The sequence below is a fragment of the Cimex lectularius genome, unplaced genomic scaffold (assembly GCF_000648675.2).
Source record: "Cimex lectularius strain Harlan isolate CLEC.00 unplaced genomic scaffold, Clec_2.1 scaffold190, whole genome shotgun sequence".
NCBI classification, from domain to species: Eukaryota; Metazoa; Arthropoda; class Insecta; order Hemiptera; family Cimicidae; genus Cimex; species Cimex lectularius.
In genome coordinates, this window is record NW_019392798.1 from 652,214 (window position 1) to 678,094 (window position 25,881).

Sequence of the window (25,881 nt, forward strand, 5' to 3'; positions counted from 1 at the left end):
GACATGCTTGGGATTGACAGATGTGTACAAGACCCTTTATTTTATTGACACATTTTGTTTTATGTTATTAAACTGGCTAGTTTTTATGTTTAAACTGTCATTTATTTTCTAATAAATGTATAATCTACACAGAAAACACACGCTTTGAGCCCTGAAGATGATTTAAATAAAGATCGAAACGTGTCACAAAAAAGAAAATCCTTTTCTAAACCAACATCACACAAGACATCTTATGATCTACAAATAATAACAAAAAAATTAAATTTAAATGTTAAATGAAATAAAATTTCATTAAAGTTTATAATTGAAGGGAAGGTATCGACCACTTGAAGATAAATGTGATCTATTAAAAATACTATGATCAAGGGAGAACATAAAAACAAAATTCCAAATTTGCCTAGCTTTTGACTCGGGATTCTAGGTCCATTTATCATTTCTATGAATTAATCCATATATGTTCAGCAGTCATAATTGACCATAGTAATTATTTCATTTAATTATTCTTTTTATCCAAGGTCTTGGATGAGATGTAAAAGTTAGTGTCACGAATGGGATTTCCATAAATATTTAGTGCATTTTTAGTTTATGGTTTTTCTTTTTCTTTAAGTTCTTTGGAAGTCTTTTTTTTTTAATTCATATTTTGTATTATTCTGCACTTTTGTTTTAATTTACCTCCAGCAGACTGGATATTTTATGCCGTAATGGTAGTTATTTAATAGCTGTAATTTAATTGTACATTATTGGATTACAACAAATAATAATTATAATAATTATTATGTAGGGCCTTTTCAGGATTGGATCGGATAAAGAAACCGTAGACTTTTTCGTTTTTGAACACACGCTCTTTATTATTCTCTCTATATATATAAGCACTTGTAACCAATAACCTTCTTAGAAGTGACCATTAGATTTAAGTACGTCACGGTCTGACGTCACCTTGGCGCAACTTTCAAATTTATTCTCCTACAATTATTATTATAATTTTAAATTTTTGATTTAAATCTCATCCTGCTGAAGTGAAATGTGGATAAAAACCACTAACATTGAAATAATGTGGAAAAGTCCACATCTCCCAAACCCCCCGGAGTAAACTTCGGAGGCCCCCTTCTCCACCCAGCAAGAAAGCGGCAGCCGGACTCCTCCCCAGACTCCCGGAAACAATCTTCACAACTTCCTATAAAGTCTCAATGGACTGTAAAGGAGAGGAAGAACACAGGAGAGCATCAGATAAAATGATATGGTACACAGATGGCTCCAAAACAGATGAAGGAACCGGATCAAGCGTTTTCTGTACAAGACCAAAACATGAGCAATCAAACTCATTAGGGAAGTACACTTCGGTCTTTCAAGTGGAAATACATGCCATCACTGCTTGTGCCCTGGAAAATCTTAAAAGAGGTTACACTGACAAAAAAATCCTCATAAGAACAGACAGCCAAGCAGCTATTAAAGCATTAGCATGTAAAAGAATCACATCAAAATTAGTTGTAGGCCATCAGGACAACACTGGTGACCAGGAAAAACCTGTGGAAGGTTTTCCGTGGCTACATCCACGATCCAGTATCCAGTATCCACTCTCTCTTTACTTCTCCTAGCGATAAGACTCACGAGAATCCTCCGGACATTTTTCCGCATATAATAGCCTATAGGACTTTGTAAGTGTGCACACTATCATTTCCATGTTCATGTTCAATAAATTAGTAATTGTAAGATAAATGTATTGTTAATATTACCTAAGAACCGCTACAACTGATGTTTCCGCCCAATTGTAAACCGGATTAGGGTCAGGAACACGTACCGTAATGGTATTTATATAATAGCTGTAATTTAATTGTACATTATTGGATTACAACAAATAATAATAATAATAATTATTATTATTATAATTTTAAATTTTTGATTTAAATCTCATCTTGCGGAAGTACTTTTGAAATCGATACATACAACCTCAAATCAAATAGGTTTCAAGTAGTTAATTTTAATTATGACGTAGAGAAATTTTACATTCCGCCTCTACAAAATCTAAAAAAAATTGTTTAAATTGAATATATTTAATATTCTTTCCCATCCCAGGTCTTAAAATGTTGAAAAATACGAAGAAATAAATCTGATCGATACTGGGAATCGATCTAGGGTCTGTTTTTGGTCCTGCGGGTATCGTCAGAGAGCAGACTAGTTTTGGTTTTAACGGAAAAATCTTTATCAACAGAAATCCAACTGGAATTAATTTTCTGTTATGAAAAATTGCTGTTTAAACCCTACACTGAGCATCTGCATTTGATAAAAGGTACCAAACTTAATAGATTCAATTTCCTCTTTGTATGGAATAATCACTTTAGTCTAATTTCGCTAGTTTTTTTTATATCTTAAATCCTAAATTAAAAAAATAAAATCTTTATGAAAATAAATCCAGATTACACTAGTCCAGTGTTTTAAATGTACTATCTTGCTAGCACCTTGAGAGAAGCGTTTCATTGCTCGCCAGACAAAAACCGAGCCTTTTCTTGAAACGATACTCACTTGCGATGAAAAATGTATTGCATATGACAATCTCGACAAACTTCGAGGAAAGGCCAGGGCACATGCCAAAACCAAATTTACACCCAAGAAAATTGAAGGTGAACGGGTGGTCCATTGCTGGAAGTATTCACCTCCCCTTTTTACTTAGAGGTGAGACCATTACCTATACATCGTACTGGTAGGAAATTGACGAAATGCATAAAAAATTACTCAAAAACCTGCATTGGAAAATGAAGAGGTCACAAAAACGCCAGGCCTCATGTTTCAAAACGTACTGTAAACAAATTGAAAGAGCTTGGCTATGAAGTTCTTCAGCATCTTCCTTATTCTCCAGACTTGTCTCCAACCCCCTTGGGTAACTAAAGAACAAAAGAAATACTAGGAACCTAACCCAGGCATGAGAAAAGATAAAAGACTACTCACAAAAACAACCCTGGTATATATACACAACATGCCTAGTAATGTATCTCCTGGGGACCGGTGGCCGCAATTGAAAGAAATTGACACGGCACTCGTCAGTGGAAGGGGCGGGATCGGATCTCAGCGACCCTGAATTTGGTCCCCAACCCCTTCAAAAATGAGTTTCTTTGATGGAAGAACACCGGCACACCAGGGGCTCCAATTCACACTCGTGTTTCGAGCCCCCAAAAATGGAGCCAGGGATGAAGTACAATAAGCTGTACAGCTCAGCTGAAGTGCTCAGGAAGGAACTCCTCCAGTCCCTGGTATCCATTGTATAAAAACATAAGATGACAAATCTCAATTATGCTTAGAAGAGACAGAGGTGTCAGGCACATGCAACTGACCCGCAATAGCTAGGAAAAGGCTCCTGGGCAAACCTTTCGTATGTCGATTTGATCCTTCTTTTAAGGAATAGTAGGACATCGACTGTCATTGGACATATTTCCTGGGTTTCCTTTGAATCCCAGGTTATTTCTCCATTGAGCAATTGCTTCATATTCGAAGATGATATGGGTGGCTAATGGTTTTGCAGATTCTCCTCTGGCCAATGGGTCTGCTTTTTTACCAAAAATTCCTCTGTGTCCTGCTAACCAAGATATCAGCTTGTGTTCCCCATCTTTTGGAATGACTAGTTTTCACAGAAGAAATTCAACCACTGAAACCGGGCCTATTCATAAAATTCCTGGATGAATTTTAGGATTCACCGGTGTTCTATAGGCTCATAATGCGAGATGCAACAGCTCTTAAAAGGTGCAGTATTACACACACCCTCTATTACATCTACATCTATATTGGATTTCCCCTTGAATTTTTTTCTACTTTGTAGTCTGCTGAGACTTTATGTTGGATGTTGTAAAGTGTTTCTGGGATCATGTAGTCACTCCCCATTTTGAAGAATGGGTGTCTGCTTTTATTAATTATTGTTGCGTGCCTGAAGAGTTTATTTCTCATCCAGTTAATTGTTTCTGAGCTTTTGAGCACTTTCATCCTTTGAAATAAGTTTTTCCTCACTTCTCCACTTAATCATAGTTTATTAATAAATTATGTTTGAAAGCAAAACTGTATGAGATCCCATTATAAAATTATCCTTTCTTGCTTTAGTGTTTTCAAAATGGGTGAACCTTCATTTCTGGTGCCTAGACCTTGCACCAACAAGGTTTTGAAGAATTTCATGGATAAGAAGGTCTTTGGAAGATTAGAATTTTCTACAGGGAGCGATGAAGCTACTATCGAAGAAGTGGTAGATGATAAAATCAAAGTTTACCTCCGGATAAAACCTTGTAATATAATGTCCATCACTGATGAAATTAACGTGAGTGTAGTTTTTGTATAATATAAACTATAATAATTATGTATTTGATTATTTCAGAATAAGAATTACGAGATTCTTGGAAAATTTCTACAAACAAAAATTTTCCTCAACAGAGAGGAATTAATTTATAAGTAAGTGTGTCTCTTTTAAAATGTCGAACGTGAATTAAGTTAAAAGGTATATTATATTTTGTAGATATAGATTCACTGATATCTTCCTTCCCACTACGACCCAGAGTGTAATTTTTGAAAAAGCCTTTAAACAAAATTTAAAAAGTTTTTTGAACGGTGAAAACAATTTGATCTTTGCGTATGGGACCACAACGTCTGGAAAGACATACACTGTACAAGGTACTGATTAATATTTTTGCGTTGAAAGATGGTACATACGCAGTTTGATGTTTTAGGCACACCTTTACAACCTGGTCTTATTCCGAGATGCCTTTATACAGTTTTTGCAAGTATTTGTGGTAAAGAAGACTTTTCCGGTCGGTGCTACCCTGAAACTGGTTCCAGGGTCATAGTTCTAGATGAAAAGCAAGTTAATGCCAACAAGTTGTACAAAAAAGAAATACTGAAATTTGCATCTAAACAAGTAATTTTTTAATTAAATACTTTAGATGAATTATTATAAACTAAATATTTAATTTTGTAGGTGGTGAAAAACAAAAAACTTCTAGATCAAACAATTAGTAAGTTTAACGTTTTTATTATTACATACATACGTACACCTCATTTCTTATTTTTCACATAAGAGGTTTTGCTTTAAGGTACTACTGACCATACTGCAATGGAAACAAATTTTGAACGGTTAAAAAAGGTCAGCATTCAATCAAACAATAACCTTGTTTATTCCATCTGGATAGGGTTCATTGAAATTTACAATGAAAATCTTTACGATCTATTGGTTGACGCTCATGAGCAGCGGCCATTGTTGTTAGTTGAGGACAAAGACAAAAACATCTATGTAAAAGGTACTGCTAATATGAAATTCTATTCAAGGTGTATTAATTAAGCGCTTTTCAGATCTAAAATATATCAATGTTGATTCTTGGGCAGAAGCTTACGAGTTGTATAGGTACGGTAAACACAACCTGCACATTTCTCACACAGAATTGAATAAGAAATCTAGCAGGTCGCACTGTCTCTTCATGCTAAAATTAGTTGTAAGAGAGCGCAACGATTTACTGAACTTTAACTGGAGTTCAAGGTATTTACATAATTTATCTAAAAAGGAGTTCTAAAATGAATAATAAATATTTTTGAATAGTCTGACGATCTGTGATTTGGCTGGAAGTGAAAGGCAGAAAAAAGCAAAAACAGGTGGGACTGAAAGGCTCAAAGAGGCACAGAGCATCAATTCTTCGCTTTTAGTACTCAACAGATGTATTGAAGCTTTAAGGTAATATTTATTTGTATTAATGTGTAAAAAATGTCGAACTTTTATAATTTAATTGTTATAAATAGGTAATTTTTCTTAGTATGATGATAATAAAATAATGAATTATGTGAATTAAACTCCTTTTTGTTCTCTCCTCTCTCTCTCTCTCTCTCTCTCTCTCTCTCTCTCTCTCTCTCTCTCTCTCCCTCCCTTCCATCCACGCTCTCTCTCACCCACTCTCTCTCTCATTCTTTTTCTATCTATCTCTCTCTCTCTCTCTCTTTCACTCTCACACACAACTATTTATATATAATTTATTTTAACAGAAAAAACCAAGAAATAAAGACAGCAATGAGGGTTCCATTCAGGGAGTCAAAATTGACACGACTCTTTGAGAGAGTGTTGGCCGGTGAAGGAAATGTCACCATAATTGCAAACATGTCTCAAGAGGAGACGATGTTTTTCGAAACGCAAGAAATATTAAAAATGACGGCCAACGCTGTCGAAAAGAATATTAAAAAACAGGAGGCGTCGGATAAAAAGAAAGTGGCTTCCATTGTCGACCCGCAGGTCATGAAGCAGGTGTCCACTCAACAAAGAATCTGTACGTATTGAAATGTGGTTTTTCTGTATTGTTCCAAGCATTAACATGAATTCATGTTTTTCAGATACTTGTAAGAAATGCCATGAAAAATTCGTATTCACGGATGTTTGTAAAATATGTAAAGGGGTGGTAAGTCATCCATTATATTTGGCCCTCTGTGTCATTGATAAATTGATTGGTTTGTTCAACAATAGGATATATTGGAACTTAAAGATGAATTAATGGAAATGAAAAATGCCCTAGAACATGAGAAAGAGATGAAATTAAAAGCTGAAAGTGCAGCTATAAATGAACAAAATGTAACCAATGTGTATCAAGATTACTATGAAGTGCTGCAACGACAATACAAGTTAGGGAAAAATAAATAAATATAAATTAGAATTAATTAGCTGCAATTGATTATATATTATTTTTGACGTTAAAACAGGGAGAGCAAAAATACAATGAGCAAGAAACTGCAAGAGACACGACTTCAATTCGTTCATTTACAGACATCTGTAAGTGTGTAGTTTAACATTTTGAGAATTGGTTGACTATTTTTCATCGATTTTCCAGCACCAGAAAGCAATCGCTGAAATGTGCGAAGGATTTCAACTAGAAGAAACTAATTTGAAAGATATGGTCGAAATGGCTTGTCAAAAGTTTATCGATTTGGAAGTTGAAATAGCATCTGTGGTATGGATCTTCATTTTTTTTTTAATTTAATTTTTTTTTTTTTTAATTATTTCAAATTATAATTTGTTCTATTTGTACAAACTAAATTTCTTAAACCCTTCGAGTTGTAATTATTTGTAGTAATTGATACTTAATTTAACGTTTAGAAAAATGAGATCGATTCGCTTAACGAAGGTTCAAAAGGGGACAAAATAGAAAAATGCTTGGAAGGGGATGAAATTGAGGATCTTTTGTCTGATGATGAATTGGCCGTAAGTGGTGATATTAATATATTTTCAAATGGAGGAAATTAATACAATATAATTTTTTAGGAACCTTTAAGTTTAAATAAGACTTAACAAAAAGCTTCTCAAAGAGGATATAGATTGAAGTGATCATGAACAAAACAAGAAAGAGATTATTTTATTTAAAAAGTCTTATAATTTCTTTGTCTTTTTATGTTGTAAATTTGTAAATTTGTAAAAAAAGAAGTTATTTTTATACCTATGTATACTATGTTTGAATATCAAATTGTATTGTTATATTTATGTATACATGTACATACAGACACAGTAAATTAATTGCCTGTCCAACAGTACCAATGATTTATAAATTCAATTTTACTTTTTTTTTTTCTTAAGGCATAAAACCACTAAGGGTCATAGCTGCCGGCCGCATTGCAGAGGGACGAGTGCTATAAACAGTGATGTTATCGCTGAATTAATCTTGTTTTGGCTCTCCTGAAAGGATGTGCATGGGCTGTGAACATTGGTACGGCCTCCTTATACATTACCTTCTACATCCCTCAAGAGCCAGGGTATTCTTTTTCACCCATATGCAAAGCGCGTGGCCCAGACAGTGTTTTGGAAGTACAGTCTACACACTCCGTTGCAGTTAACGAGTTCTCAGTAGAGAATAAATCCCGTGACATTGAAACCCTTAACAAAAAGCTGGAAATAATAGAGGCCAAAGTAACAAGCCTGGAACGCCGCCAGCGTAGTATCACAATAGACCATAGCAGCAGTAAAACGTGACCACAGACAAATTTAAATTCAAAGAGTGGTTTTTGTTGGTATCACCTAAAGTTTAAAGAGAACGCTGCTAAGTGCGTTAAACCCTGCTCGTTTACTGCGTCAGAAAATAGATTGGCGGGAAACGAACCCTGTTCACAGCTGGCGGAGTGCGAGCGGGATGCTAATTACCGCCTTTTTGTCACGGATAAAAAATACAGCAAAACAGTTTCTCGTTGACTCAGGGGCAGATGTTTCTGTTTTACCCACATCACCAGGAGGCGCACATAAATTAACTTTAGTCATGGCAACAGGTGCTCCAATAACAACTTACGGACAACGATTATTAGAATTAGATCTGGGTTTACGTAGACGTTTTGAGATTGAAGTAGTCTTTTTCAGTCGAGAAGGATGATCCATTCCTTAAAAACTTCATATTTATTGCCGGGGCATAACTTCTGACAAACCGACAGACCTTAAAAGGACTGAAGTTGTTAAAACTAAATATTTTCTCGATCAGACTCTAAGGACATGAGAACAAATTTTCTGCACCATTTCAATTTGGTTTTTTAAATAGACCTTTGTCCGGGGGATCAGTCTTTAAGATGGATTCATTGATTTCCATCACAAATTTAATAATAAAACAAAATTTGAAAAATAAAATAAAACACTTCTAATTATAAAAAGAAAATTATTTGGGTATTAAAAATCTATATTATACTCCCTGAGTTAGTAAGGACAGAAGAGATAACACAATTTACCGGTCAAAGGCCAAACACAGACTGTACTTAACCATTTACAGCTGTACTCATCATTTATAACAATCAGGTAAATTCAAAAACAAAATTGAGTATGTTGTGTGTAATGGAATTTGTAATATCTATAGAATTAAGGGATTTACCGGATGGAAAGTTGATATGTGTGATAGATGCTATTACAAGTAAATTTTCTCTAAATGGTCAATGAAGTTGTGACTTTAATCTCTTTAGACATTCAGTATTTCATCAATTTAGGGTTCCAATTAGTGAGCTCACACAAATTTGTTCTCTTTTGAAGCAGTCAACATCATTGATCGTTGAAGATTTTCAAATCAATTTAATTTAACATCTTTCAACTTGTCATGCAACATAAATAAACCAATTTAAATTTAGTGAACAAGGAAAATAAGTGTTGATTGATAACGGGCAACCGAATACTTTTTTTTGGGCAAGATGCTTTCAAACAATGGCGCAAAATAGCAAGAATAAGCTTAAATAAATGCTTGCACCATATTTTATTATTCCTGTTAATATTGATCAAACAAGTTTTTAATCTGACATTCTTTGGATAGATGACAGATGTGCATAAGACACTTTATTTTATTGACACACTGTTTTATGCTATTAAACCGGCTAGTTTTTATGTTTAAACTGTCATTTATTTTATAAGAAATGTATAATCTACACAGAAAACACATGCTTTGAGCCCTGAAGATGATTTAAATAAAGATCGAAACGTTGGCACAATAAAGAAAATCCTTTTCTAAACCTACATCCGCATCTCATGATCTACAAATAATTAAAAAAAATTAAATTTAAATGTTAAATGGAATAAAATTTCATTAAAGTTTATAATTGAAGGTAAGGTATCGACCACTTGAAGATAAATGTGATCTATTAAAAATACTATGATCAAGGGAGAACATAACAAAATTCCAAATTTGCCTATCTTTTGACTCGGGATTCTAGGTCCTTTTATCATTTCTATGAATTAATCCATATAAGTTCAGCAGTCATAATTGACCATTTTAATTATTTCATTTAATTATTCTTTTTATCTAAGGTCTTCGTTGAGATGTAAAAGTTAGTGTTATGAATGGGATTTCCGTGAATATTTAGTGTTTCTATTTCTAAAAAATATTAACAACCATTGAAAATAGAAAAAAAAGGAGGAAATCTACCAGATCTTTTTAAATCTTAGATATCTGCCAATTTCAGCACTTATTTAAGTTTTAATTTTTTTATATGGACAAATTTGTATTTTTTATTGCAAAATGTATTGTATATTGTCTTTTGGATATCTGCCTGTTTAAATAAATACCTGATTTTTAATAAAGTACACCCTGAAACTGATTTCAAATGTATTTTAGTTGAATTTTGTTAATGACAATATGCTGTTAAATAAAAAAAATTAAATTTAAATGTTAAATGAAATAAAATTTCATTAAAGTTTATAATTGAAGATAAGGTGTTGACCACTTGAAGATTAATTTGATGTATTAATTTTTTCCTTACTATTTCGGTATTGGCCACAATTATATGTATTAAAAGTTCTATGGTCAAGGGAGAACATAAAAACAAAATTCCAAATTTGCCTAGCTTTTAACCCGGGCTTCAAGGTCATCTATTTTCTAAAGTCTATTTATATTCTAGGTCCATTTATCATTTCTATGAATTAATCCATATACGTTAGTAGTCATAACCATATTAATTATTTCAATTATGATTCTTTTTATCTAAGGTCTTGGTCGAAATTAAAAAGTTAGTGTTATGAATGGGATTTCCATGAATATTTAGTGTCTGTATAATTTAATTTCAATTTGTTTTCTTTATTATTTTTCTTATTTTATTTTTTAACATTTTTAGTTTATGGTTTTTTTTTCTTTATGTCTTTGGAAGTCTGTTTTTATTTATTTTTTGTTTTATTCTGCACTTTTGTTGCCCTGTATGTTTTCATTTACCTACAGCAGGCTGAATTTTCCATGCGGAATGGACTTATTTAGTAGCTGTAATTTAATTGTAAATTATTTAATTATTATTATTATTATTTTAAATTTTTGATTTGAATCTCATCTTGCTGAAGTACTTTTGAAATCGATATATACAACCTCAAATCAAATAGGTTTCAAGTTGATTTTAATTATGACGTAGAGAAATTTTAAATTCCGCCTCTATAAAACCTTAAAAAAATTGTTTAAATTGAATAGATTTAATATTCTTTCCCAACCCAGATCTTAAAATGTTGAAAAATACGAAGAAATAAATCTGATCGATACTGGGAATCGATCTCGGGTCTGTTTTTGATCCTAGGGGTATCGTCAGAGAGCAGACTAGTTTTGGTTTTAACGGAAAAATCTTTATCAACAGAAATCCAACTGGAATTAATTTTCTATTATGAAAAATTGTTTTTTAAACCCTACACCGAGCATCCGCATTTGATAAAAGGTACCGAACTTATAGATTCAATTTCCTCTTTGAAATATATAGAATAATCACTTTAATTTCACTAGCTTTTTTATCTTAAATCTGTCAATAAAACAACAAACAACAAAGTTTTTGAAAATAAATCTAGATTACACTGGTCCAGTGTTTTAAAGAAAGTGTACTGTCTAGATACATGACTTAGTAGAACTCAGCATACTGTTTTGTGATATTCTTTTACCAAATCCTATTGGGTTATTGAGCATTGATTAATAACATATATACAACATAATTTGTTATTCAAATTTTTCTTGGACCATGAATACAGCTTGATTCATTTCTGTATTGATTTATATAGGCTTCAATATACACAGGGCTGATATAATGTACGTAGAGTAGAGCCTAAACGCTTCTCACAATCCACGGGCAATTAAGCTTATTTAATTTTATAATAGAATACCAAACATATTACAAACTTAACTGTCTCTCCTGTTTGCATAAGTATAATGAGATGATAAAATATGTTGCAAATAAATTCATCCAACGCATAACTCAACAAACTACACAACTCCAAATTAAGGCTATTATTACTTGACATTATTTTAGTCACATGTTCGTATGTCTGTTTATCGTTGACTGTTTATTAATCTGTTATATTATTGGCACTGTAGACTGTTCTGAACTGGTTCTCTTCATTTTCAATATTCCTCTGAACAATGCCAGAAATAATAATATTCCTTGTCTAGTTTAATAAAAATAATTATAGTTTAAATAATATACTTCAATAGACTGCTCTGATCTTTTTCACTTACTTATTTTTATATCCCCAGATTTTTTTTTGTCTTTATGTTTCTGCATTAGCCACTGGACTTTTAAGCTCGTGTGGAACAATTTACGCCATTTAGGGTGTACCAAGAGGGCCACTAACCCAGTCGGATTAATGGGCCTGTTGTTTGGGTATTCTTCTTTAGGAATATTCTTTCTCTATAACGAGGGTCTTAGCGGAAATGTGGATCATTACTAACATTGAAATAATGTGGAAAAGTCCACATCTCCCAAACCCCCGGAGTAAACTTCACTTTGGAGGCCCCCTTCTCCACCCAGCAAGAAAGCGGCAGCTGGACCCCCCCCCCCCCNTTTTGAGGGAAACAGAATTGTTTGGTAAAATCTGATTTGTGAAGTGAAATATAGAGATGGGACCTGTGGCTGGTGGCGGGAGCTCGGGTGTGGTGCCGGTGGCGGTGGTGGCCGGGGTGTGTGTGTGCAAGAGAATGCAACAACCCAATGCAAGAGAATGCTTCCCATATGCCCCCTGTGTCCCCCCGTGCTGCCTGGCTCCTCGGTCGGGCGTCTGCTTCCCCCGCAGGCCGCACTCAGGACAGATTCAAGGCAAATATAACCCTAATTGTGGTTGCTGCCTATAAAAAAAAAAAAAAAAAAAAAAAAAGCATTAGCACGTAAAAGAATCACATCAAAATTAGTCAGAGAATGCATCCAAAATCTCCAAAACCTGGGGAAACACAACAACCTGATGATATCTTGGGTGCCAGGGCTCAGGGGTATTTTGGGTAACGAGAAAGCAGACAGACTGGCTAGAGGAGGATCTGCAAGACCATAAATAGGCCCCCGAACCTATTCTTGGGATAACAAAAACAAATATAGAATCCTCCATCGCAGAATGGATCCAAGCAAAACAAAAGGAGAAGTGGATAAACTCTAGCGGTGCTAGACAGAGTAAACTATGATGAAACAACCCTCACTGAGACTGGCAAAAGCACTGCTGCAATTGGAGAGGGCCAAACTCAGAGGAGTGGTAGGTCTACTAACTGGTCACTGGCATCTGAGAAAACATCTACACAACATGGGTATATACACCGATGATCCCATTTGCAGATTATGTAATGAGGAGGAGGAAACAGCTACTCATATCATCTTCGAATGCGAAGCTTTAAGAAGAAGGATTGAGTATATTGACTGAACTAAGGAACTAGGAAGGTACAATAAGCCAGAAGGCTGCAGTGCCTGCGTAATACAAACCCCGCTTCCTAGTACCTTTTCTACCATACCATACCCCCCCCCATAAGAAGAGTAGAACAATAGGAAGAAAGAGAAAAGGAAGGGTAGCGATGTAGCACTTCTGGCTCTCTTCTTTCTGATGGCGCTTCCAACCAGGGTTATGATGGAAGCTAAATGATGAAGTTCTTCCTGCTTCTATCCGAGTTAATTCGTTAACACAAGCAAGATGTCTTAAGGTATCTTACTTAGGGTTTAAAACTACGATTGAAAAAAAAAAAAAAGAAAAAAGAATACTAATCACAACTATTCTATTTACAAGTACACAGATAAATCCTTTTAAATTAAAAGCTAACAAAAGGCCGAAACTTATAGCTAATGTCTCTAGTCCAGAATTATCAGGCCTGATAAGAAATTGGAAATGTACCAACTCACGGGATCACTCCTCACTTGCCGGGATCAGCCCGACTAGGTTCACAAACCACACACACATACACTTAAAAATAAAAATTCTTTTCCTCGCGGAGACCACCTCTTCCTCGGAACGTCTATATCCAACTGACTCTCCTTGCTTTTTTTTTTTTCTTTTTTTTCCAAACTCGGACCCAGTGCCCTCCCGATCAGGATCTTGCAGGCTGCGAATTGCTTCGTGCTTCTTGTGCTTCTCTTCTCGGTTCGTCTCGCCACTATTTAAGCTTTATCAATTTTTTTCCGAGAAGAAGGAAAAAATGTAATAAGGGGTCTCGCTCTTGTGACCATGTGTACTTTTACCATTACTTATTTACGTAACATTTACTCAGTTAGGGTGGTGGAGATAGATTGATCATCTTCTACTCATATTAACTAACCAAAAATTCCTCCATTGGTGCACACATTCGTGGTAATAAATACATTCACTCTCAACACACGGAGACAAAATCATTACTGTATACAAGAAAACAACCCGGTTTCTTCGGAGCATGGGACCCAGCTACTTGCTACTGTGCTCAAGTACGATTCTCATATTGGGTGGCCGTCCTACACGCTCTCTGTATAGAGCCAAGAAGTTGTACCCTTCAGTTAGGTGGGCCACATCCAGCAACCTTTCTCTACATGCATGACACAGAAGTAAATGTCTGTGTATGATGACCCTTCTTGAATAAGTCAGATGCCCTGAGGGCCACCTATCGACATTGCTCTTGATATGTGAGCGCTTCTTAAAATAATTGAGGTGTGGTGGAGTATATTAACTCAATATTTTGGAAAGGATAGTTCTACACACAATCTGGGTTTTGAGCATTAAATGCTCATCGTCAGGCTGAAACGTACAGTCACATTGAAAAACAGTTTGTGAGCAGAACCATCCATTAAAAAAAGTGAATTTTTCTGAACACACTGTCACTGCCTTTTAATTATATTTTAAGAATTTTTAGCATCAGTGGGCCAGATCATGGATAAGTTCGGAGGTCTGTCATCCCGGCCGGCCTCAGTCTCCTCATGTCTTTTCGGCCTTTGATTTATTGATAATTTATATGACTTATTTTGTATAGTACATTTTAATATATTTGGCTGCATTGTTGTATTGAAATTTAGGTGTTTGTGAGTTTTTTCTTAAGTTATAATTTTAAAAGAGTGCTATTTCAAAACATACTTTTGACTTCTTCTTAGCCAAACTTATAAATTTTAAATATCTTTGTTTTACTAATTTGATGCTCTTTTGTTTTGTTAACAACTTTTTTGTAGGTTTTTAAAATAATTTTTTATTCAATATGGATCAAAACGAAAATGTCAACCCTTCATATTTAATACCTGTTAGCTCAAAATCAAAGGACCAAGTAGGTACGTATGTCTATTGTATGATTGTATTTTCTTTGGATTGTGATATTATGTTCTATTCAGGTGATGCGATGGCTAGTAAAGCAGAGGAATGGGAAGATAACAAAATTAAAGTTTATCTCCGGATAAAACCGCGCAACATAACATGCATCACTAATGAAATTAATGTAATAATTTTGATCCAATTATTTCCTTAATGAACAATACTAATAATGTTTGCTTTTAAATTTTTCAGTCAGACAAATATGAAATCAATGGGACGTTTCTTGAAACAAAATACTCACAGTGCAGAAAAGCAACGACTAACGTGTAAGTGTGTCCTTTTTCAAAAACAAATTTGATTATCGTGTTATTACTGGTTTGTAGAAACTCAATTCGACTTATACATATATACACATGTGTACGGAATCGAACTTATGACAAATGACTTTTTGCTGCAAGTTGGCAAAATTACTTTGAGCCACTGAGGTTGGGCTCCAGGGGTTGTCAATATTTCCACCTCCAACGCATCAGTTTTTAAATCTTAACCCACTTTTAAATACATTCTTTCCTAATAGGGGGACTGGGAAGAAATGCCGTTTTTTTTTTACATTAAATTGAATTAAATTAAAACAACATTTTTAAAAAAATTTTGTTTGTTTAATCAATCATCCTCGTTATCAACAACCTTTTGCCATCTAGTATGCAAATTTTCAAAGCTGGATCTATAAAAATCAATTGATTTTTGAGCAAAATATTTAGATATAGCATTTTGGACATCATCCAAATTTTCAAATTTTTTGCCAGTTAAAAATTGTTGAATGTAATTTCCTATTTTTTTCACCAATTTAAATATTGTTAAAAAACTAAAAATAAAGACCAGAAACTTAAAATATCATCAATTTGGTCTGGAGATTTTTTTTTTTTTTTTTAAATTTGTTATAAGTTTTCCAATTTCATTCTGAACTTGATCATTTCATTTCCCATATTATTTGTAACGATTATTTAATTTTATTTTTTACCTAAGGTTTTGATTGAAATGAAAAAGCAAGTGTCACGAGTGGGATTTGAAAATCAACACAAATTAAATTTTCATATTTTATTCAGTTAAATAAATTTTAAATTATCCTGTTTTTTACCAGTCATACAATAAATTGAAATTAAAATTATATGTATTCAAAAAATATAATAAACTAAACTATATTTTTTCTGCATGCCAGACCTTAGTGGCTAGGTCTTTTGTTTTAAATTATTTTTTTAATTTAAACTTATGGTACAACTAATCTAATTGAGAGTCGATGGGGTACTCAATATTCACTGCACATTTACTCTAATAAATATAATATTTATTGTACTACCTTCAAAAATCAGAACAGAGGACCGACATATTCGCTCTGTTATACTTAAGCACAATTTTCATACAGAGTTCCTACATGCTCCCTATATGGAGTCAAAGAATGGCATACTTTAAATAAGTGGGACATGTTGAGCAACTTTTTTCTGCATGCCACACCTTATTGTTATTATGTTACTTTATAGATATGAATTTACTGAAATATTTCTTCCGACCACCTCACAAGAAGAGTTGTTTACAACCGCCGTTAAACAGGGTGCGAGTAAATTTTTACAGGGTGAAAACACCCTCATCTTTGGTTACGGGGCCTCCAGCTCTGGAAAAACGTTCACAATGCAAGGTAAGGGAGTAACATTCATTGAAATTGTGCAATATTAAGCACATCGACATTTCAGGCACCTCATTGAAACCTGGAATTATTCCCAGATTTCTATATACGATTTTCACAAGCATCAAAGGTCGGGAAGATTATTCGGGACGTTGCTATCCTGAGAGCACAACAAAAGTGTTCGTCTTAAATGAAAAACAGATCGAGGCCAATGAGCTCTACAAGAATAAAATACTGAGCACTATGTCAAAACAAGTAATGTTTGATTAAATATTTAATGATTGAATGAAAATTAAAATTTGTCATTGTTTGGTAGGCAGTGAAAAGCAAGCACAAGCTCCAAAGTCTTGAGGATTCAATTAGTAAGTTTTACACAATTTTCTTATTTTATTTTCTTACATTTTTCTTATTTTATTTTCTTACATTTTTCTTATCTTCATTGTTGTTTCAGGTACTATGGACCATAGTGACATGGAAACCGTTTTAAGGGAGGTAGAGAAGCTCGAAATTTCACCAAATAAAAACATCATTTATTCTGTATGGATATCATTTACAGAAATATATTATGAAAATCTTTACGATTTGCTTGTTGATGCTAGTGATCAACAGCCATTGTTGTTAGCCGAGGATACAGACAAGAGCGTCTGTGCAAAAGGTTCTAAAACTACCGGTAATATAAAGATCTGAGCTTTTAACAGCTTGTTTTTCCAGGATTAAAAAGTGTCAATGTTCATTCATGGGCAGAAGCGTACGAGTTGTACAGATATGGGAAAAAGAACCTGCACATCTCTGAAACTGAATTGAACAAGAAGTCAAGCCGTTCGCATTGTATATTCACGATAAAGTTGGTACTCAGAGATCGTCATGACTACAACACATATTACAAAAGTTCAAGGTATTCTAGTTTTTAAAATATTTGCCCCATAAAGAAATGACAATCGGATTCTTTTAATAGTTTCACAATTTGCGATTTGGCTGGGAGTGAAAGACAGAAAAAAGCAAACTCAAGCAAGGCCGAAATAGCAGTAGCAAACAGTATTAACTCTTCACTTTTAGTACTGAACCGATGTATAGAAGCTATAAGGTACAGCAAGAGCAATTATATAAATAATACATTATTATATTATAATTTCTTATTTGAATAAAAAAGGAAAAATCAACAAATAAAGACTGCGTTGAGGGTACCATTCAGAGAGTCTAAGCTGACGCGACTCTTTGAACGGTTGTTGGCCGGTGAGGGAAATGTCAGCATGATCACCAACATTTCTCAGGATGATAAGTTGTTCTTTGAAACACAACAAATCTTAAAAATGACCGCCATTGCTGTAAAAACAAACACAAAAAAATATAAAGGGAACGTTCCAGTTGGTATTGTATCGAACTGCATCTCTCCATTAAAAAAATTATCACTTCTAGAAAATAAAGATTGTAAGCATTCGAGTAATTTAAAAAAAATATTATCATTAAGGCGACGATTAATGTATTGGTAAATTTTTATTTCAGGTTTTTGTGAAATGTGTGATAAGGTGAGTGAACTACGATGTTGTTTATTTTTATTTTTTTGCATGGTTCAGTAGTGTGATTCTCTCTAACTTTCTTTAATGTTAACCCTCGGGGTGTCGGTGTTTTTGAAAGGGGGGGGAAAGCAGGGAATTTGTAAGTATGTCGGGTTCGAGTGCCAGGACCACTGGATTTGAACCTGGGACTTTTAACGTAAGACGATTGATGTGTCAACGCTTAAACCGTTGCAACCACCGATGCCCCTGGTTAGTATCAAGCATTTAATATTGTTGGATGAAAGAATGAGTCAAATTTCTCTCTCTCTCACCCTTCTCTTCCTTCCTCTCCCATATTCGCTCTCTTTATTTCTCACTCCCACTCTTCTCTTTCACAAGACATCTACAAAGCTGCACGTTATATATAATGCAGGGCGGGTGACCAGGACCTGAGGGGTTAAAAGCCTAGGTAGGCCCGTACCCCATCCCTAAAAGGTCCGGGACCTGGTCGGCTCACGAGTCCTGCATAAACCTTTTGGACCTATTCACAAACCCCAAGATTTTGGACCATTTTATCTTGGGGAGTGTTTTGGTTATGTCCTCTCCTTCGAAAGTTTCAAATCTTTCCCTAGCATACCTATCACATTCTGCAAGGTAGTGTCGAGCCGTTTCTTCCTTTGTTTCACAGAAGCGGCAAAAGGGGTCTGGTAGAGTACCCATTATGAAGAGGTGTCTTCTCAAGGGGCAATGGCCCGTTAGGATACCTATCAGCCTCCTAATTCCCCTCCTAGAGTTAGAGAATAACCATTTCGCTTCTTTTGGTTTGATTTCCTTCAGAAACTCCTTGGATTACCTGTGTCCAGGGGACTATTCCATTCTTTAAGGAATTGTTTCATGCCCCAGCAACTAATACTCTCTTTAACTGTGCTTATAGAGTGGGGTTGTGGCCCAACAAACGCAGTATTTGATCCTTCTTTGGCCAGGCTGTCCACCTCTTCATTGCCATAGTGCCCCCATATGAGGGTTACCCTATTCTCGTCCCTAGTAGTTATCCTATTGATAAGTTTAATGGTTTCCTCTACTAGCCTAGATGTAGATAACTCTTTTTGTAATGACTAAGACTGGCCTGACTGTCGGAAAAAATTCTAATATCTTTTCCCTTAGTATTATTATCCATGAGTGTTCTGCAGCAAACATTGATGGCCCAGACCTCAGCCTGAAAGATGAGGTGTTATTACCAAGAGGGGAGGAGATGCTGATTCCTAATTTGGGTATATGTATACCAGCACCGCTTCCCTTGTCCTTAATGAGTGAGCCATCGGTGAAGCAATCTATGCTATTATGGTCATCATCCGCATTATAGTTATAATCACATGGAATAACTACCTGAAAGTGTTTTTTCCCCAAAGCGACCTTTTTGTCGCTAACACTTAGTAGTTGGTTATTAACCTTACTCAGTAAATGTAGAATTTTCGAGTGTCCTATATTGTTTCCCTTATGATTCCAGCTGCCTTCACTGATTAATCTACAGCAGCTGGTTAGTGCTCTAACCTTGACCTCTATGTGTAGAGGTGTAGTATTGGTTATCATTTCTAGTGCTAGGGTAGGTGTAGTGGGAAATGATCCCGTCATCATCATACAACCTAGTCTTTGGAATGATCTTAGCTTGTTAATAGCCCCTTTGTTTTCTAGCCCTTTCCACCATACTAGGGCTGCAAATAGAAATCTTGGTAGTATAATTGCGGTATATATCCATTTGGCCACCCAAGGTTTGATACCCCATGTTTGCCAACAATTCTCTTACCTTGCACCATGAATATTGCGGCTTTCCTTTGTATATTTTTAATGTGGCCTTTCCAATCAAGCTTCCTATCAAGCGGTTATCCCGAGGAATTTGATTGAATCCTTTAGTTTTAATTCGATGCCCTGAAATTTGGGTTTTTGAAGTTGCCTAGTGATCTTCTCCTGCTAAACGGTATCAGTTCCAGTTTAGCTGGATTAATCGAAAGACCTTTATCACCACTCGGATAGCAACCCCATCGCCTCCTTCATCAGCAGTGATAGAGTCAGAGGATCTCTACCCGTGATCATTATGGTACCATCGTCTGAAAATAATTGGCTATTGAAGCCTGAGTTATTCAGAAGCTCTAATAAGCTATTTACTGTGATAAACCACAGAAGAGGGGATAAACAGCCTCCCTGTGGACAGCCTCCTGTGACCTTGATTCTCAGAGTACTACTACCTAAGCACATATTTACCATCCGACCCTCTAGGTAGGTTTTCACCCATCCTATGAGGTGTTGGTCTACATTATATTTATTTAGTGCTGCTATAATGCAGGAAGTGTCTGCATTATCAAACGCTCCTTGGATATCAAAGAAGCATCCTAACGTATAATCATTATTGAGTAATGATTTCTCTATCCTTCCTACAAGTGAATGCAATGCCGTTTCCACTGATTTTCCTGGTAAATAGGCTTGCTGATTGGGATGTATCAAGGTATTGATACCACAGTCATGTCTAATATGTTTATCTAAGATTTTCTCTATTATTTTTTATTAAAATAGAAGATATACTTATAGGTCTGTATGATTTAGGTGTTTGATAAGAGACCCTACCTGGTTTGTGTAAGAAAATTACCCTTGTTTCCTTCCAAAAGCTGCATGTTACAAAATACACATACAAACAGTCAACCAAAATAAACAAAGATACATGTAGGAAATTTTATTCTTTTTCATTATTATTTATTCTTTTTCTATTCTGTATTCTATTTAGATTGTTTAGTATTCCTGTAGTTGATACAGAGATTTAAATTAAAAGTCTTCAGTTCCTAAATATCCAAGCTTAAAACCCTTTGAGTCTTAAATTACCCAAGTAAATTAATGGCGTCTAATTTAAATCCCCAAATTCCACTGAAAAACCACCTTAACCCTCAACAAAATTTTGCCTTGTTTGATGGTGTAATTAAGAATGAAGAAGATTTAATTAAACAAAAAAAAAATGATTTAAATTTGTAACAGTGCAGAGACGAAGAATACTCATTGAGGGAGAAAATGAGTGCCGAGTTAACTGAAATTAAAAACAAACTACAACAAGCAAAAGTGATGAGGGTAAAGGCTGAAAATAGGGCAGCCTTAGGAGGAGATTTATCCAAAATGCACAAGGATTTTTGTGATCAAGTGGATCAGCAGTGTATGTGAGTGGACAGCATTGTTTTTATTTTATATTATCTCAAGACGATATATTTGGCAATTTTTTTTTCAGGAGTTACCGACTGAGAACGAGCAAGGAAATACTCGACACGGAGAAATTGTTGTTAGTTGAGTACAATTTGGTGAGCGAGTGAGATTTAATATTTTTCAATATTCGATAGAAAAGTGTTGAATTTTCAGCATGAAGAGGCTGCTGTAAATATGTCTAACGTATTTCAAATTGAAGAATCAGTTGATAGTATACACAAAACAGTTAAACTAGCTCTGGAAAAGTTTTCAAAGCTGCAAGATGAACTGGCAGCTCTGGTACGTATTCTTCAATTTTAAATTGAAGGTTTATAAAAAATAAACAATAATTAAACTGCTGACTAATTTCATATTGTTTTAAATCCATTTCCATTTTTAGAAAGCTGAAAAAAACAGGCTTTTGGAAGAAAGAGAAGAGAATGAAATGGAAAACTGCAAGGAGGAAAAAATCGATGAGGGTTTTAACAATTTTAAAATAGCCGTTAGTACCACTTAAAAAAAATATTAAACCTTTAGAAATAAGTTTATTTTTATATTCTAGATTATTCGGAGATTGTGCGGTCTGGTGTGACGTAGGTTTTAGAAAAACATTTTCTTTATCGTGCCAACGTTTCGATCTTTATTGAGATCATCTTCAGGGCCTGGGATGTATAAACACCGTTTAAAATATACAAAAACATGTAGGATGTGAAAAAATGAATTTATACATATCATTCTTCAAAAATTTGACTTCCTTTCCCTAATTATCCCAGTCTATATAATCCTGAAAAGATAATCAGGCTGAACCATTCCCCATTTTTTTCCTATTATCGGCTCTGTCGGCTCCTTTCACCTCAAAGAGGCTGACTCATACAAAAATGTCTTTCTATTCCCGACCTCCCTCCTCCAATTTATATAAACATAAAACATCAATTTCTCATAAATCTCACTGGCACTCTCAACACGACAGACAATAATGACACAACTATACGGAAAACAAATACTTTGATTGAATGTAAAATTTTCTAGCATTGTACAAATTCATTTTTTTAATCTAAAAATTTCTAGCATTTTAAATTCAATTTTTTTGAATCTAAAAATTCTAGCTTTGTATAAATTCTTTTTTTTTTTTAAATCTAAAATTTCTATCATTGTATAAATTCATTTTTCCACATCGTACATGTATTTGTAAAATTTAAACAATACTTTTTAAAAGGATAGTTCCTACTCACAGTAAACTTAACAGTAAGTTACTGTGAGTAGGAACTATCCTTTTAAAAAGTATTGAACACCACACTCACTCCAACATTTATCATTTCTATAAATTTAAACAATGTTTATAAATCCCAGGCCCTGAAGATGATCTCAATAAAGATTGAAACGGCACGATAAAAAAAATGTTTTTCTAAAACCTACATCACACCAGACCGTATCTCACGATCTCCGAATAATCATTGACTAACGGTCACTAAATACCACACATTAATATTTTAGGATCTGTTAAACTTTCAAGGAACCCCCTGTATAAAAATCTCCGAAGAAACTGTTGTACATAAGTATATTATGTTTATTATTGTATGTATTTTATAGATGGTGTAAATCATGGCTTTTTTTCTCCTTTGTATAGTTGTGAACATGGAACAGAAACGCCGGTAAGAGTGATACCTACGTTGCAAGTATGCCCGGCTACAGAAGATAGAGGTAGCATATGTCTAATGTATAGTAATTGCATTCTAACTTTTGAACCATTTTGCAGAATCAGATTACAACAGGCCGATGTCTACTGCCAAGAAATCGAAAAAGAAGCTAATGGCCAAAACGATCGATCATTTAGGAGATAGTTTTGAACCTCAAGAAGTAAGCATTTATTTAATTAAAATGATCAACAAAAATAGCTTTTTTTTCATCATTTTAAAATGTTTATTGAATTTTATTATTTATATGTATAATTTCAACCATTTTAAACCCCTTAAAAAAAAGACAAACAGATATATTTTGTTGTTTATTTAAAACTATCTGCATTTTTATTATTGTATTAATAATAGGCCAAAAAACCCTAAAAAAGATGTATTTTGTTGTTCATTTAAAACTATCAGCATTTTTAATATTATATTAATAACTAGGCCAAAACAAATTTATTTTTTAGGAAAACTATTCAGATTCATTTTAAACGTTTAATACAAATTTTTATAGCAATAAAAAAATTAACATTTTTTGGATTTACCCAGGTACAATTTTTTTCCCTTCGATGTTCGGTGTTACACTTAAAAATTTATAACTCCTCTGGATTTGAAAAAGCTATATGTCTCTCATTTCAGTCTCTTGGCAATGTTTCGATTTTGTGTCATTATAAGGGAGAAAAATAAAAATCAACAAAAAATCAAACATTTTATTTTATATCTACAGCTTACATTTTATTTACAGAGGCTTGGTTTGTGCCATTATGTTTAGTTTATAGGATTCTAAACTGTTTTAAAGTTTCATGTTGATCAGGAGTTGTTTCAAAATTAGCACCATTTTTCTGATTAAAAAAAGTACAACAAATTATTAATTTTTTAAAAACCAAAATTGCTATTATGAGATTTTTTAGGGTGCAAAAAAATGAATGTAAACTTTATTTCGTGCTACAAAAAATATTTTATCCTACTTCAAAGTGTTATTTAGTGTAGTTTAGTTATTAAGTCACTACATCAAAGTGTTATTTGGTCGCTGGCTTTATGGTATCCTAGATATTGAAACGCATAACTTGTGACTATTTTAAGTTATTGGATTTTTTAATATTATCTCAGGTTAATTGGATCCAATCAGTTTTTTTTTCTTATTGTGTAACATTGTGGCATCTGTGGTAGTGACAGGGTAGACAAATTTTGTTAAGGTGTGTACAAACTAAGCAAATCTCAGCCGAGACAACCAAGGCAGTCTGCTGGGAGGTGTTCAATTGTGTATTAATACATGCTGTTATGTGTTATGTTAAAATTCAATGGGCTGGTGGGATATTCAGGTGCCTCCTTTGACATCGATGGGATCGGCTTTATGAGAAAACATTTTACCTGCTCTATCCAGTCTCAGTTTGACCCAATTTATCCTATAATGCATTTCGTCCAACTTGTTCTGACAACTAGATTTTTTTTTTTACTAACAAAGATTATTATAGAGAATATTATTTTTTTATATTAGGCGCATATATTTAAAAAAAAATTGCCTATTCTGCACAATGGTCCTCTTCCTTAAAAGAAAATCTTTTCATACATCATAAAATATAAAAAAACAGGATTATAACACTTAAAAAATAAAAATAAAAATCCAATGGTACAATGGCTTCTAAATGTCAATTAACCGTAAAATACGATGGGAAATATTTTCATGGTTTAAAAACAATACGTTGGAAATATAAATTAAATTTGATTTTAATTCTTTATAAATCCTGTAGATATTATTTATTTTCTGAACATTTCTGATATATAAAACATAATGCTATATTTTTCTGATTTTTTTTTTTTTTTTTAAGGTTAAAACCAACAGCCAACAACCTTCTCCTAATACCATTATTAAAACTCTGAGGACACGAAGAAAATTGTAAAAAAGTAAAGCGTTAAATTATTAACATTTTATTTATTATTTTTATATTAATTTATTTTGTGTATTTGTTAGAAGTAACTGTAGGAATGGTTATTGGAGATAATTGTTTTCCTAGTGATTGCTGGCTTGATGCAGGATCGTTCAATGCATCCAAGAATGTGCCAAATGAGTAAGAGCCAGCCAATATGCGAGTTGACTGAGTTACAGAGATCATGTATATTTTTCATAAAAATAATAATTTTTGGTTTTTAATTACAAATGTTACATAAACAAAGATGTTATATATTAAAATGTTTCTATAATAATAATAATAAATCTGAAAATATGGTGTAAGTGTATTTTTATTGATGAAACCTGGCTTTTGTCTGAGTGAAAGCTTCTCCCAGCCTCCCGGAAAAACTATCTCTAAAAAATGTCTTAGTTTTTTTTTTCTTTTAACCAGCTAACTACCAGGGTTATCGCTGGTACTTTATGCATATAGCCTTCTCACATTTGTCTTCTTAGCTATCTTATATGTACATTCTTTTCTAAGCCTTCTTATGCTCCAACTAAATGACTGTTGCCTTTCGATTCACCTAATTGGAGATTCGTTATCTTGTTTGTTGTTACCCTCTCACACTTGATAAATTAAAATACATAAATATAATATTTATACACATTTTCATAATTCACATTCATACTAATTTACTAACCTACACTACAGTTAAATTGGAGGTCGGAAGATTATCGTGATCTTGTGGCCTCCTTTCTTTCACACTAATAAATACATTCAAACAGTACAAATTCCACTCATACACTAAACTATCCTAAATTGTTTGACGGGCCTGTGGAGTCCTCGATAATCTTCGACAGCCACGCCCTTTCACGCTAATAAATACATTCATTCTGGACAGGCCATTACACTAAGAAAGTATAGTACCAATGGAATGCCAATGACCTGTCCCTCACATCTCTGTCTTATTAATATGGATGTTGGA

General features: G+C 33.9%; 2 protein-coding genes across 2 annotated transcripts; both read left to right on the forward strand.

Annotated features, from left to right (window-relative positions):
* The first annotated feature begins 1,468 nt into the window (after window positions 1-1,468).
* LOC106664171 (kinesin-like protein KIF20A) lies at window positions 1,469-24,362 on the forward strand. Its single transcript, XM_024228034.1, has 21 exons — window positions 1,469-1,655; window positions 10,932-11,145; window positions 14,857-14,952; window positions 15,013-15,116; window positions 15,185-15,258; window positions 16,468-16,622; window positions 16,678-16,865; window positions 16,927-16,972; window positions 17,062-17,265; window positions 17,322-17,505; window positions 17,566-17,694; window positions 17,761-18,038; window positions 18,114-18,136; window positions 21,128-21,303; window positions 21,372-21,441; window positions 21,500-21,625; window positions 21,726-21,827; window positions 22,820-22,881; window positions 22,953-23,026; window positions 23,082-23,182; window positions 24,327-24,362. Exons 3-21 carry the CDS (start codon window positions 14,883-14,885, stop codon window positions 24,360-24,362), a joined length of 2,202 nt encoding a protein of 733 aa, XP_024083802.1. The 5' UTR covers window positions 1,469-1,655; window positions 10,932-11,145; window positions 14,857-14,882.
* On the forward strand, window positions 4,094-7,291 carry LOC106664170 (kinesin-like protein KIF20A). The gene is made up of 15 exons (XM_024228033.1): window positions 4,094-4,294; window positions 4,352-4,425; window positions 4,490-4,532; window positions 4,673-4,888; window positions 4,949-4,985; window positions 5,064-5,267; window positions 5,320-5,503; window positions 5,564-5,695; window positions 6,001-6,278; window positions 6,343-6,407; window positions 6,473-6,627; window positions 6,706-6,775; window positions 6,834-6,953; window positions 7,100-7,204; window positions 7,265-7,291. Exons 1-15 carry the CDS (start codon window positions 4,094-4,096, stop codon window positions 7,289-7,291), a joined length of 1,911 nt encoding a protein of 636 aa, XP_024083801.1.
* Window positions 24,363-25,881: the final 1,519 nt, after the last annotated feature.